Source organism: Mus caroli, chromosome 2 (assembly GCF_900094665.2).
Source record: "Mus caroli chromosome 2, CAROLI_EIJ_v1.1, whole genome shotgun sequence".
Taxonomy (NCBI): Eukaryota; Metazoa; Chordata; class Mammalia; order Rodentia; family Muridae; genus Mus; species Mus caroli.
Genome location: NC_034571.1, coordinates 13,096,742 through 13,112,386, shown reverse-complemented (window position 1 = coordinate 13,112,386; position 15,645 = coordinate 13,096,742). Strand labels below are relative to the sequence as shown.

The window sequence follows — 15,645 nt, the reverse complement described above, 5'->3', positions numbered from 1 at the left end:
AATGGCTGAGTTGAATCAGCCAGTAAGAGTTCAGAAAGAGCTAGAAAGAGTGAGTTTATGCATCTGTAAGCTTCTGAGATGACAATTACATCTGGTGAATAAAAGTTACTTTTACAGGAAACACTCTGGGTTATGTTAAATATGTTGTGTTAGAAAACATATATGACATTTCTTCATTTTTAATGGGTGACATCATGATATCACTCATGGTTCAAAGGGTCGATCCTTCACTTTCACCTTTCTATTTTTACTCAGCCCTTAAATGTAACCAGTTAAAGGGCTGATTCTCTCTAACAGTGCATGATTGGTGAACTCCAAGGCATAATTCTAAGTATACTTTAAGTAAAATCTATTCTACCATATAAAAATTCAGCATCTCCAATGAAGATACTGAAGCCTTTGTTGAAGGCTTCACTTGAAGCTCTGAAGTCTTTTGTTTTTCACCAAATCAGCTCACATTTGTCTTTGTAGTTGCCCAACTTGACTCACCTGCCTTGGTTTGAACCACCAAATCCCTTAAGGTTCTCCCACAGGAAAACACAATACTCTTATAAGCAATTATACACACTGCATACAGTATATCTATACTGTAAACAATTATACAAACATCTATATCCACCTTGTTAAAGTTTGTCACATATAATTTCAGGACCGATGATTTAGAGATGATGTAAAATTGACCCAATTTACTTTTCTGATCTGCACTTTATTGATAAATATATCATTAATTTTACTCAAATCTATTTTGCTATTTCAAAAATGTCTCTTTGTCTCTTTTCTCCTTTGGGTATCACTCACCATGACACCTCTCCTGGACATATTGTTTCCTCCTCTTAAAATCACCAAATTGTGAAATATTCAAGGAAATATTTTAAATAAATCTCCACTGAGATTGGTAGAATGATTCCCATAAATGTATGAGCTTTAGCAACTGTGGGAATCCCTTAAATTTCTAATATTTAAGCAATTCCATATTTCCTCATTTCATTTCCCCCTGAACTAAAGATGCCTAAGGCAGAAGTAGCATAATTCACCTTAGCACAACATAGGTGTATAAAATCTTTTCCTTGTTGATATTTATAATAAAAAAATATTTTCCCTTGGTTTCTACCTAACTTCTAAGTATATAACATATTAAAATGCAAGAAGAACAAACCAAGCAGTTTTCATGCCATCCCAGAAACCAGCAATGATACCTAGAGAACAGACAACCTCAAATTCCTGTCACTTTAAGTTCATGTGTTCAAGACATTTCATTATGCCATTGCTATATATATGTGGAATTTCATTTGCTTTTATCTTCATAGTTCTATTAATTTTTGTTTACATCCATTCATACTTCTACTCCCTTTCTCCACCATCTATGGCTGACAGAGACAGTCTCATGTACTCAATTTATTCTTTCATCAGTTCATCATTATGAATACATCTTTAGTCTTTGAAACACAATGTGAAACATGACTTCTTCCTTCTTCAAAGAGTACTAGACTCAACACTAGACGTTTATATTTACAGAGGAAAGTGAAATTTTGAAGTCTGGATGTCAGAGTTTAAGACCCTCAAATTTGTCTGTTTACATAGGAGATATTAATTAAAAAATAAAATAATTTAATGTAAAGAACAGATTACTTTAGTGTGTATATCAATGTATAGTAACTACATATGATAAAAGAAAATTTTAAATAAGCCAACAACTCACTTGTATACCGTTTAATGCTATATCTATTTCATGCAATTCCATTTCACATAGTCTTACCATATTACCAAGAAGTGAGTTAAAACTTGGAAAAAAACCAAGGGGTGGAATTAAACCTGAAAATTTTAATTATAGTTTATTATTTCTGCTAAGATTTATTCTCAATATGTCTGTGCTGCAATTGGTTTTATTCAAACCAATGAATGTATTTGTGTTGCAAAGCAATCATTTTTCAAATAAATTTCATTTATCTTGAAAAGTGAGAAAATGAATCATAAAAACTGTAATGAAATTGTAGATATTTCTAGGTAACTACATAGAAAATGACTTACCTCCAGTTGCCACAGTGACTTCATTTAGAAAATGACCATAAAATGGAAAATCGAAGGACAGATTCACTCTCTGCAAGGAACAAAATCAAAATAGAAAAATCAATAATGTGCAAAATGGTAAATGTAAAATGGGGAGCGCTTCAATTAAAGTTAAATGATGTTTCTCTTTTACCCAATTGGTACTGCATTCCGTTGACCTTAAAAACTAAGTGTGGATGGTACTAAAGAATATGGTTTTGGCAATTTACCATGTCAAACATATGAAAAGAATAAAATTCAGTTATGGTTTATTGACATTTTTTCTAACTAAGAAGATTCTCTATAAATTTAAATTTTAAATCAACTTATTTTCTCTCAATTCTTATCACTGCTACTTCTTAATTTAACAATATATTTCTGCCATTTAATATGTAAGCTATTGGGGGGCTGTAACTTGTCATTTTTATCAGTTGATTAGAAAATGGTAGAACGTGATAAATGATGTGATTCAGTGAATGGAAATCAATGATAGGGCTTTTTGCACCATTACTGCTTCACCTATTAATTTTTTATACATCCTATAAAAATTGTAAATGACGGAAGATGAAGCATGGAAAGCGGAAGCCATCCCCACGTTTGTTTATTGCACTGAACTCTCCAGACATAGCATACTCTTTCCATTTTAGCAGCATTAAGTTATAGGATGAACAGCAGTTATGATAGAACTACTTGGATTTGGAATAGGGTAAATTGGAGAGGTTTGGGTAGAAAATTCCAAAGTCTCACCCTTTGCCTTCTTAAAAGGATCCTAAAACAATGACTCCTAGTATATGGGATAGAATGAATGTATTTTGTTTAACAATAATGTATATAAAACTGATAAAATAAAAAGAATAAAATAGCTCTTTGTATGTTTAAAACATTACAATGCAAGAAATAAGAAACATGTTATATATAAGGCATATAAGAGAAAATGACCTGAAATAAATAATTTTCTCTCTGTGTCTCTCTATCTCACTGTATGAATCTCTACTATAATCAATCTATTATTTATCATCAAAATATCTACCATCTCTCTGAATCTATGTATATATGTATTATTGATCTCTCTCTCTCTCTCTCTCTCTCTCTCTCTCTCTCTCCTCTCTCTCTGCTTATATTCATCTATCTCAATGTATCTATCGATGTATCTGTAAATTGTCTATGTATCATCTATCTACCTATCTATCTAACTATCTTTCTACCTATCTATGTATACACACACACATACACACACACACACTCAAAGAAAAGGTAAGGAGCCTGGTCAAAGCACCGAAATATGTGCAGCCTTGTTATAGTAAATGGTATTGTGTTTTTTAAAATCCCACCATTTACACAGTTTAAAGAAAAAGATACATATCGGAATTTATCTCTCTCCAATTTTGGAATTGATTGCCTTTTCAAATCTTTCAGAGATTTTTAATGAGCTATTTGGCACAGAGGTAATCATTCAGAATATACAGACTTTCAATTAGCTTTTTTTTCCTTTTCATAAAAGCCACATATTCCTAAGAAAAGTTTTTCATCACATTTAATTTGTGCTACCAGAAAAATAAAAATATTTCCAATGTGTCATTTGGGATGAGTGGTCACTGATAACATTAAAATGAAAGTAACAATACCAAATTGTTATGTCTGAAAGATGTCAAGAACAATTCTATGAAGGGACTTATCTGAGTAGAAAGTACCCAACCATTCCAATGTCTTCCCATGCTCAGTAGTAAAGTTGCAGTCATACTAACATTTTTTTTCTTTAAATATGTGTTACTAACAAACTCAGTTTTCATCCGGGATAATGAGAATCACATGGTATATATTTTCTGGGACACTTCAGTCATTTAACTGTCTTTGAGTTAGAACAAGATACATGGCAAATACAAAAGCTAAAGAGAATGAAATAGGTATTGAAAGAAAAGTTAAGAATCTACCTCCCAAGGTGAGGTAACTCAGACTGAAAAGGACATACATGATATTGACATGTACTCACTAGTAAGTGGATATTAGCCAAAAAAAAAAAAAAAAAAAAAAAAAAAAAAAAAAAAGATGGAGTCCACAAAACTCAAAAAGCTCAACAAACTGAAGTGCCCAAGTGAGGACACCTCAGTCTCACTTGGGAGAGAGAAGAAAGCAATCACAAATTGGGAGGGAGGGAGGTACCTGGGAGGGAAAGTGAATGGGGTGGGGCTCTGAGAGGGTAACCTGATCTGGTATTGGGTAAGGGAAAAGGACTGAAGCCCTGAGGGCCAACAGAAAGAATGGAAACAGGCAACCTCAGGAAATAGAAGGTTGGGGGACCCTCCAGAATGCACCAGAGACTTGGTAGATCAGAGACTCCCAACACTCAAAGGGAGAGAGAGACCTTAAATGAAATGCCCAACTGTAAGCAGAGGGAACTTATAGAGCCCACCTCTAGCAGGAATACAGGACATCAAGTGAGGGATGGGGTTTCCATCCCACATTCACATCTCTGACCCATAATTGTTCCTCTTTGAAAGAATTATAGGGATGGAAATGGAGAGGAGCCTGAGGAAAAGAAGGTCCAGTGACAGGCCCAAAGTGGGATCCAGCTCAAGGGAAGGTCCCCAGGCCTGACACTATGACTGAGGCTATGGAGCACTCACAAAAAGGTATCTACCATCACTGCCATCCGAAAGACCCAACAAGCAGCTGAAAGAGTCAGATGCAGATGTTTGCACCTAACCAATGGACAGAAGCATCTGGACCCCCCCCCCCGAAATCTCTCAAACACTGGACCACCAAACAGACAGTATATACCAGCTGATATGAAGTCCCCAACACACATACAGTAGAGGACTTCTGGGACATTCAGAGATGATGCACCTAACACTCAAGAGATTGGAGGCCCTAGAGAGTTTAGAGGTCAGGTGGAGTAGGGAGTGGAGGCATCCACATGGAGACAGGGTGGGGTGGGGAGGAGGTGTGAGACATGGAGCAGTCGGAGGGTGGATTTGGAGGTGGAGTGGGGAATGGAATATGGAGTATAAAAAATAAATTAAAAATAAAATAAAATTAACAACAACAACAACAAAAAGAATCCATCTTCCTCAAGTGTCACAGTAACGTTGAACTACTCCCTCTTAAAAAGAAAAAATTACTTACCTATTACCATGGTACTCTCTACCCTGTATAATAGCTATGTACAGAGCATTTAGCAAATGCTAGCATCTGAAAGGCTGCTAAATGTATACATCCCTCTTCTCTCACTTCTGAAAGCCCACTGTAGACACTGCTTTCCTCTCAGATGCCTTGCTTCCAGTTCATTTTGAATGCTACTGTCTGTCATCACCTTGCTATCTTGTTCCAAAATCCATTAGTTTCCATTTTTTTGTCCCAGAAAATAAATAACACATACTAAGATTCACTTAGCTAAGGCCCCACACTTACTCAAACCTATGACTGGGCAACTCTCTCAGTCTAGTCCTCTTCATGCCAGTCACAATCTTCAGCTTCAGGTTCTTCAAAGCCAATACTCTTACCCTTTAACTCCAGTCATGGTTTCTATAGTTTGTCAAATGTCAAGTCTGAGTTGTGTACCCATTTTAGTCAAACAAAATATAATGACTGAAGGAGATTCTTAAGAAAACAAAACAAAAAACAAACAACAAAACCAAAGAAGAAATGCCATGTGGGCTTGGAAGTTACTCAAATATCAGAAAAAGCTTCTCATTAGTGGTCCTTAAAGAATCAACAGTGGCTACTAAGGACGAGATTTCAGAGTTCTTCCAATGTTCCTTAGCACATGCAGGTCTTTCCCAGAAAAAAATCATGTGTCTGTTTAAACATCTACATGTCTTTACAGTCTTGTTTTACAACCATTTCAGAGTGAAAGCTCATCAGAGGGAGAGTGATTAAGTGTGGCTCAAGCAGGAACTTAAGACTGCCCTTAGGATTTGATTCATAAAGGCAATGATCTCAACTGGTGAGATATTAAAAACAAAACGATAGTAGAAACATAAAGGCGAAATTAAGAGAATCATTAGTTTCCTACCTAAATGTGTGCTGTAGTAAGGCAACAATATAAATTGTTAAGCATTAGAATTTCATCAAGTGCCTTCAAGTCAAATGATTATATATTCAATGTAAGTACCTATAACTAATTAGATTATTATTTTCCCCAGAATTATATATAAAAGAGGTGTCAGACAAGGATAAGGGGAAGGTTTTGTTTTTTTTTAATCATGTTTCATCCTTCATTTGTCACCTTATATATAACCGGCAATAAATCTAGGACCCTGAGTAAGACAATACCAGAGCTTCTACGAGTCCACTTAGTGGTGAGGAGAATATCACAGGATATATAATAGAACTATATGCAGGAGAGTATCACAAAGAAGTGCCATTTGAGCCCAAGTTCAGGGAACCAAAACTGACTCTTTAAATAGGAAGCACTGTAAGTTCTTCACATAGACCTTAAAGTAAGACCCCAAGCTTTGCAACTACTAGAGGAAAACATCTGAGGAACCTTTCTAGAAAGGCGGTAACTTTCTGAATGGAATTTTCATTGACACAAATTTAATAGCAAAACTGGCACAGCACTAAACATTTACACAGGACAAAGGGAACAATGACCACAGTGAAGAAAAGCTGGCCTCCAGAATAGAAGAAAGCCCTCGACAGTAATTCAACCTGCTGATAATTACTTTCCAGAAAGTATAATGATGTCAAAACACTAAAAATCAAAAGATCAAGTAATCAAGCCAATAAATGAGAAAATCAACCAAAAAGATACTCTTTGTATAAGGAATGCAAATAGTTATTAAGTGCATAGAAATAAAGACATCGAATGTTTTAGAGAAAAGCAGCTAAAACCCTTGATACTACATCTCATTCGCCAGGCCAAATGGCTATTTCCTAGAAACACAAACAATAATAAAATATGCTAGTAAGGATATGGTAGAAAAAGTGGTATGAGCTAGGTATACCACACTTGGGTGCATACCTGACAGAATCTAAAGACAAAATACTACGAAGCTTTCTGAATGCCCATGTATATTGTAGCACTATTAGGATGAACCGAATTACAGAATCAGCCTAAAGCTCTCAGTAAATAAATGAATAAAGAAGGTTATATCCGTACACAATGACCATTGGGCTATTAAGAAGAATTGAATCACATTATGTGCAGGAAAATGGATGAAACTAGAGATCCGCATGTAAGGCAAAAGCCAGACTCAGAAAGGCAGATACCATGTGTTTTCCTGCACATAGGGAGTCTTAAAGAAAATGTAAATGTATAAGGGACAATAAGAGGAAAATAAAACAATAGGACCCAAGGGGGAAAGGTGATATCTGTAAGTAATCAGGGCAATAAATACAGTCTAAAACACATTATATGCATGGATGAGACTCAGTCTATGGGGCTGGAGAGATGGCTCAGCAGTTAAAAGCATTTGTTATCTTTCCACCTCACTCAGCTTTGATTCTCAGTACACATTTGGCAGCTTACAACTATCTGTAACTCCAGTTTGAGGGTATATAACACATTTAGGCCCCACTGGGCAATAGGCATGCACATGGTGCACACTCGCATACAGACAAGACAGCCCTACATATGAATTAAATGTATAAAATTTATAATAACCACCATTGTATAGTAATATATCCTAATTTTTAAAGGATCTCAGTGCATGGAACGCAGGAAAAAGACTACAGTAAATACAGTAATATACAGTAATAGATAAGTTCCACTTCGGATCCTGAAAACTGGGGATAAGGAATATGGTGACCATGTAGATTTCTAGCTGGAAGAGCGCTAAGCCACAGGGACGTGAACGAAGCTGATGGATGCGGGAGTAAAGGTCATTTCTGTTAACTGTAAGAACATTTGCTGTTACTAATTAGAATTGCATGCGTTAACTATGCAATAAACATTAATTCAAAGTGACCCAAAAGTGTCAGGGAACTCTTCTGCAACCCAAAGACTAGGGGAACTCTCAGCACCATGAAAAATAGTATACAGTAGCAACCACAAAATATCACACAGAAAACAGTATAATAAATCTACCTTAGACACTAAGCTATCCCAGGAAATATTTAATGTTAAAGGGGAAAATGATTAAGGGAAATGGCTACCTCAAGGCTCAATTAATGGATAAGTGGTCTAAGGGAAAACAAGAATGGACATGTCAAAGTATAGCATAAATGTTCTATCCCCAGCATTGACTATAATTTTAAAACTCAGAACTAAAATTTAAAGAGTATAAGAAGCATAATAAAAGAAATTAAATATCATAAGTGTCTTAGCTTTTATGGAAAGATGTGAAATTAGAATTTTCCAGACAAGCAAATGAATCATTGGTCTTATGGTGAAAGACAATTCAGGTACCATGTTTGAAGAGATTGTAGAATTATTGAGGGCAGATAATTCATTGTGAATTGAAGGCAGCTATAGCTATTTGTGACTATGGTTTTATAATCACATATCATGTTAACCTTATATGTGCTGTCCAAGATTAAGTTCTAAGGGGTTTTATCATGTTATTATATCATTTTGATAATAATGTGTACATGTGTGGGTGTGTGTATGTGTATATGCATATGAGTGCTGGCACCTGATCATGCCAGAGAAAATAGATCATTCTGGACATGGAGTTACAGAAAATTGTTAATCACCTAATATAGGTTCTGATAATAAAATTCTTTGCTCTTAACCAATGAGCACCATTGCCTGAAATCTAATTATAAGGCACATCTTTGACATGTCATTGAGTGAGACTTAGTTTTTAATTTTTTATTATTTTTTCTAGTTTTTGAATACTCTAGCAGGATTTTGTAATCAGAGTCACCTGAAATTACATGGTATCTGTTGGGTTAGTGGCTGTCTTAGGTAGGGTTTCTATTGCAGAAACAACTTGACTAAGAGAAAAATCAGTGAGGACATACTTCATTTAGCTTACATTTCCACATTGCAGCACATCATTGAAGAAAGTAAGGACAGGCACTCAAACAGGGCAGAAACCTAAGGTAGGAGCTGATGTAGATACCATGGAGAGGTACTACATACTGGCTTGCTCAGCTTACTTTCTTAAGAAACTGCTGACCACCCAAAAGAGGCTGGTTCCTCCCATATTGATCACTAATTTTAAAAGTACCCCATAGGTAAGGTCTTATGAAACATTTTCTCCTCCTTTCAGATAATTCTAACTTGTAACAAGTTGACAATAACTAGCCTGCATGGTCGCATTATGGCTTCATAAGCATTTAGCCTTGATGTCAAGAATCTCCTTGAAGATGTGATTACAAGGATCAAATGACCAAACGGTGTCAACATTTCTATTAAGTACAGATCCATATGGTTAATCGTATTGTGCTTATGAATGTCACCATATCAATATTTCATTAAAATTCATTTACTAAATAATTTTTTTCATTTAGTTCCTGATAAATTGCAGAAAATTATTGTGGTGTATTCTCTCAATATTTGCACACACTATCAATTGCTATTATAAGAAAGAATTAAACTAATTAAGGAAAATGTTTTCTAGTAGAATTTATGCCATGATACAGTTAATATTTCTGTACAATGAAAGATATGATGTTTCTATTTCTTTTGTTAGTTTTATATAACAAATATTCATAATTTTTAATTTTATTATTTTATACAATCTAGTCATCACACACACACACACACACACACACACACACACACACACACTGTCTGCCCCGCCCTCCCACAATTACTTATCGCATTCCTCTTCCCCTCAGCCTTCAAGAGTAAGTCCCCTACCTCCACCTCACACCCCTGCCAGGCCTCCTCACTCCTTGGGGCCTCAAGTCTCTCCAAGGTTTGGCACATTTTCTCCCACTGATGTCAGACTAGGCAGTCCTCTGCTGTATATGTATCAGGGGCCTGGGACTAAGTGTATGCTGTCTGGTTGATGGCTCAGTATCTGAGAATATCAGGGGTTCAGGTTAGTTGAAACCTCTGGACTTCCTATGGGGTCTTCAGCCTCCTGCACTTCTTCTAGCCTTTCCCTAATCCAACCACAGGGGTTCCAGACTTCAGCCTAATCATAGGGTGTATGTATCTTTATCTTTCTCAGTCAGCTGCTTGTTGGGCCTCTTGGAGGACACCCATGCTAGGCTACTCTCCACAGGCACACCATAGCATCATTAATAGTAGCAGGCCTTGGAGCCTCCCCTTGAAATGGATCCCACGTTTCCTTCAGTCTCTTCTCCATTTTTATCCCTCCAGTTCTTCTAAACTTACATTTAGTTGATTTTTAACATTTCTTAGTATTATCTTTCTCTCGCATGTGCAGTTATAGAAATACATTCACCTATAAAAGGAATAGACATTAAAGACAGTGGAATGATATAAATATAATCATGTCCTTGCATTGTGTAACAACATTCCAGCCATCTACAAGCACAGATACAACAGCGGTCCCATATTTAACTCATCTATATACTTAACTCTTAACCTTCTCTGAAATTGTCAGTGACTGCATGACCTAAGGACACATTTCTCAGAATGTAGCACCTTTACTCAGTGATTCATGACTGTACAGCTGCATGGCTGGGAAAAGATAAAAGTGACGGCTGGTATGACAGGAAAATATTAAAGAGACTGAACAGAATATGGAGAGATGTGTATGTACTGACACCAGCAAAGCAAATGACTTTGAATTTAAAGTAGATTTTGCTCCCAGGCAACAAATGGTCCTCACACAATTTAAATGAAATGCTGGAACAGGCAGAAAAATTAATGACTTGTCCCATATAAAATTTGTAAAAATGGGATATTTTTACCAATTCTCGCATTATGGGAATGGTCAGCAGGATATAGGTTGCTAATCCAGTGACTGAGATAGTTGAACACCTAATTTAAAAATCAGAATGTCCACTTAAGGGAGCTGGTCAATATGCAGACACACAATCCTGGGAAGGCGACACTTTTCACAAGTACAACCGATCTATACGATTGATTTTCAGAGTTAGACATTATAACCTCTCCAGCATTTTTTGTCATCACAAACTAAAGTTTAATTAACTCTGGATATAATGCAACACTTATCAAGAGGAATATTCATAAACTTGGAAATGCAGCATACAAATGAGATTACTGCCTTGTCAGAATTAGAGATTAAGGAAATTATCACCGTGTCTTGTCTTTTTCTACCCGAACAAACAGTAATCGAGTGTCCAGTTCATGTCTGTAATGTACTAAATTGGAGGGGAATTTCACTGGAAGTCTCTTCAGGAATTAAACTCCACTGGAGTCTATACATTGGAGTCTGCAGAATATAGTATCTGTACTCCAATCTACTATGTCTCTACCTTAAAAGTAAAGCAAACAAAACAAAACAAAATCTTTCATAAATTTAAATTCCCACAAGCCATAAGAAATTCCTGAAATCAACAAGCTACACAGGACCCCTATCCAAGGTAACAGAAGCAAGAGACAAATGTTGGGGTTGGACTTGTTTTCGGAGAAGCGGAGCTTGCTAGAAAAAAAATCCCACAGAGCTGCCTATATGCCTGAGGATTGTGGACAAAACTGCAGTGTTTTAGCTTTCATGATTTCTCACTCATTCTAGGTACAGTTTTAATTATCCTTTGAGTTGTCCATGCCTCTGTAAATAACTGCTCAATACTCTTTTACACAATACAGTAAACCTGCTCGAACATCAAGCTGGACTTCAGTAGAATCTGACTTTACTCAGATCTGGATTCAGGAGATGGGAGCTAAAGTCCTGCATTTCTCATACATGTCCAGTCTTTTTGGTATTTTCTCTTTAAATTCATTTTGGAAAGGGAGGTCCTATGCACATATGTGATATTTGAAACTCTGAAACCATTGCTGAAAGGAAATGCTGACAAGTGTTTAACATGTTAAAAATATCAAGCAGATTGGTTTCTGGATAACATCATCTCAATATGTTTATTTGGTTGAACATACATTCCATGAAACTTTCCACTGAAAAGTATTAAAGAGCTGACTTGGGAAACCCTGTTTTTGACTGAATATAGCAGGAAACATTGCTGAACCAGTCCTGCATCAGTGATGCTCAAACAGGGCAGGGCAACAGAATTTTCCTATGAGTGTATTTAAAGCTCCACAATGCCATTCCTATTCTCAGTAGATTTCAGTATTCCCCTTAGAAAAGAAAGGTTCCATTTTTAAAGTTAATTATTTGCAAACCAAGTATTATTTTTAAAGTACAAAGCACCTAGAACATTGGGTCAGGTACTGTTTTAAGTAGAGTACAAGTGCTACATCCTTCTATTGTAGATTGTGACATCTACATTGTGACATATCATTGTGACAATCTTAGAACTTCAGAGTTGTTATTATTCCCATTTAACAAATGAAGAAAAATAAATATCACACTTAAGATCACACTTGTTGTTGGCAAAGTGCATACTCACATCCAAGCCATCTGTGGTAACTACACTGGTATAAAAGAATTCTAGATAGACATAGACTAACAGAAGTTTTATCTTTTCCTTTTCTACCATCATAGTCTGAGGGATCTGACTCTGGTCATCAGGCATCATAGACGGTAAGTACCTTTTACACATTGAACCTTTAGCAACATTCATGCATAGGAAAGATCAGTGGGACTGAATAGAAATGTATAGTGTTTACCTCATTTGGGACTTTCCAAAGGTGAGTATATATCTATCTAGAATTCTTTTATAAGTAGTCTCATTAACACTGTCTTCAATGAGTACCTTTGGTTTTATAGAGAGAATAGTGTCCCTCCCTGGTGAAAAAATCTCAATGCAGAAAAAAAAAATGTTTGTGGTGATGATGATGATGATGATGATGATATATGCTTCATCCAGGGAGTGGCACTATCAGAAGCTGTGGCCCTGTTGGAGTAGGTGTGGCCTCGCTGGAGTAGGTATGTCACTGTGGTCATGGGCTTTAAGACCCTCATCCTATCTGCTTGGAACCCAGTATTTTGTTAGCAGCCTTTAGATGAAGATGCAGAACTCTCAGCTACTCCTGTACCACAACTATCTGGATGCTGCCATGTTCCTGCCTTGATAATAATGGACTGAATGTCTGAACCTGTGAGCCAGCCTCAATTAAATGTTGTCCTTATAAGAATTGCATTGGTCATGGTGTCTGTTCACAGCAGTAAAACACTAAAACAATATTTAACAACAATTTAATATAATAAGCTCAGGCATGAATTTCAAGATTATTCCTTATTTTTATTTTATGTGTTTATGTGTATAACTCTGTGTGTGTGTGTGTGTGTGTGTGTGTGTGTGTGTGTGTGTGTGTGTGTGTGCGCGCGCGCGCGCAAGTGCATGTATACTACTTGTGTCAAGATGCCCAGGGAGACCTGAAGGGAAGCTCTGATTCTCCATAATCATCATTGTAGATGGTGGTGAGCCACAAGATATCGGTGCTGATCAACCATCTTAGCTCTTCTGACGAAACAGCAAGAACCCTGACATAGCCACTCTGTTTGTAATAGACAGAAACTCAAAACCTAGATGGCTCTCAATGGAAGATAGATACAGTACATGTGGTATTTCTACACAATGGAATACTTCTTAGCTATTAAAAAATCAGGACTTTATGAATTTCTCAGGCAAATGGGTGACACTAGAAGATATCATTCTCAGTGATGCAACCCAGACCGAGAAGTACATACCTAGTATGTACTCACTTATTTGTGGATATTAGCCATAAAGTACAGGATATTCATGCTATAATCAAAATACCCCAAAAGGCCAACTAATAAGAAAGGCTCAAAGGAGGATGGTTGAATCTTTCTCTCAGAAGGAGAAACCAAAAATATATTGGAGGTTGAAAGAAGAAGGGAACTGGGTGAAAGAGGTGATAAGAGATGTGTAGGGCAGGACAGGGGATCACATATAGGGCGAGCAGGGGAAAGAGAAAGGACATCGACTGGGGGCGGGTGGAATCTCTAGGATGGGACCTCAGAAGGGGAAAAGTCAAAGAGAGTCTATTCAGGCAACTCTAGCTGAGATTACTAGCATTGGTGACATAGATCCTGAAATGGCCACTTCTTTTAGCCAGAATGGACTCCCAGAGAAAGGATAAGAACAGCAACCCACCCATAAAACCTTCAATCCAAACGTGACATACAGGGACAAACATAGATTCGAGACTGAAGGAATGGCCAAGTAATGACTGCCCCAAATTGAGACCCATCCCACGGGGAAAATTAATTCCTAATAGCATTAATGATACTCTGTTATGCTTACTGACAGAAGTCTAACATGAATGTCCTCTAAGAGGCTCCCCACAGCAGCGAATGCAAAGATTTGAGCTTGGGAATTCTTACAGAAGAATTGAGAGAAAGATTGCAGGACCCAAAGAGGACAGGGAGTCCACAGGAAGACTAAAAATTTGAAGCAATCCTCAGATGAGAAGAACATCTAGAGTCATTACAAACCTTACCCACATTATAAAAGGAGTGAAATGAAGAGCACTCCAAGCAATCCATTCTGCTGCTATTTCTCAATTAAACAATCAACATTCACATCAATGAAAGGAGAAAAGAAAAAGTAAATCAGAGTGTTTAGTTGGGACAAAAATACATCACAATTGCTCAGTAAAAGGAAGACAGCAATATAATGATGTAGAGATGCAACAGTTTTGCTATCATATGTATCTATCCATTCACTGACCAGGTATATTCTCCATGTATCTACCATTTATCCACTATCAATATGTCAGTCATTTGGCCTGTCTATCTTGCTATCTGGTCCCCTTGAACAAGGACATCGACTCCTCTAAGGTGCCTTTTGTACTGAGCCTCATCTTTGTACTTCTGTATCTTTACATAACTCAATTTTACCCTAAAACCTGATTGGTTTTAGTATAAGTTCCTTCCTTGACCAAAATTAAATTAAAATAAATTTAAAAAGTAAATTATTCTTTGATCATGCTCTAGTCATTAGTCATGGTTCTGAATATTTTGCTGGGACCATTCATGCACTTTCACAACAACTTTAACAAAACTTTAGGATTTGTTTTACTTTCAATTATGTATATATGTGTGTATGATGTGCTATGTATTCATATATGCATATGTGTGTGTGTGTGTGTGTGTGTGTGTGTGTGTGTGTGTGAGTGTCTCTGTGAGAATATGCTCATGTGGGCATACAAGTTTCTGAAGAGCCAGAAGAAGGCACCAGAGCTCTTGATATTAGGGTTACAGTAGTTGTGACCACCTGATGTGGCTGCAAGGAAGTGAATTCGAAAAGTTCCCCACATGCTCTTAATCACTGTGTTATTTCCTCTTTTTAGTGAGCTTTTGCTTTTGAAACAGATTTCTTTCTTATTTTTGCGACACTGCCTCATGTGGCACAATGCTGTTTTTGACATCATTATTTAAGCGGTGATGACCTTGGACTTCTGATGCTCTGGTTTACACCTGTCCAATACCAGGATTCCAGATATCACTACCACATCCAGTTTACTTAGTTCTGAGGCACAAGCTCTAGAAGTTTCTGCATGCTAGGGAGCACTCTACCAGAAAGATTCATTTCCGAGCAGGTGGTTAACATTTTCTTATAAAAAATTATTAGGATTTTCTAAAAACAAAATTCTACAAACTCATTAATCTTTTAAGGTCTCCAGTT

The 15,645-nt window shown here is 36.7% G+C and overlaps 1 protein-coding gene across 4 annotated transcripts in view; it reads right to left on the bottom strand.

Moving 5' to 3' along the window:
- Nucleotides 1-15,645, bottom strand: part of Plxdc2 (plexin domain containing 2) — a 375,390-nt gene that overhangs the window by 178,706 nt on the left and 181,039 nt on the right. For all 4 annotated transcript variants that reach the window (XM_029470939.1, XM_029470933.1, XM_021154114.1 and 1 more), the window contains one exon: nucleotides 2,029-2,098. In XM_029470939.1, coding sequence (XP_029326799.1) covers nucleotides 2,029-2,098 — 70 coding nt within the window. The remainder of the gene's footprint in view (nucleotides 1-2,028; nucleotides 2,099-15,645) is intronic.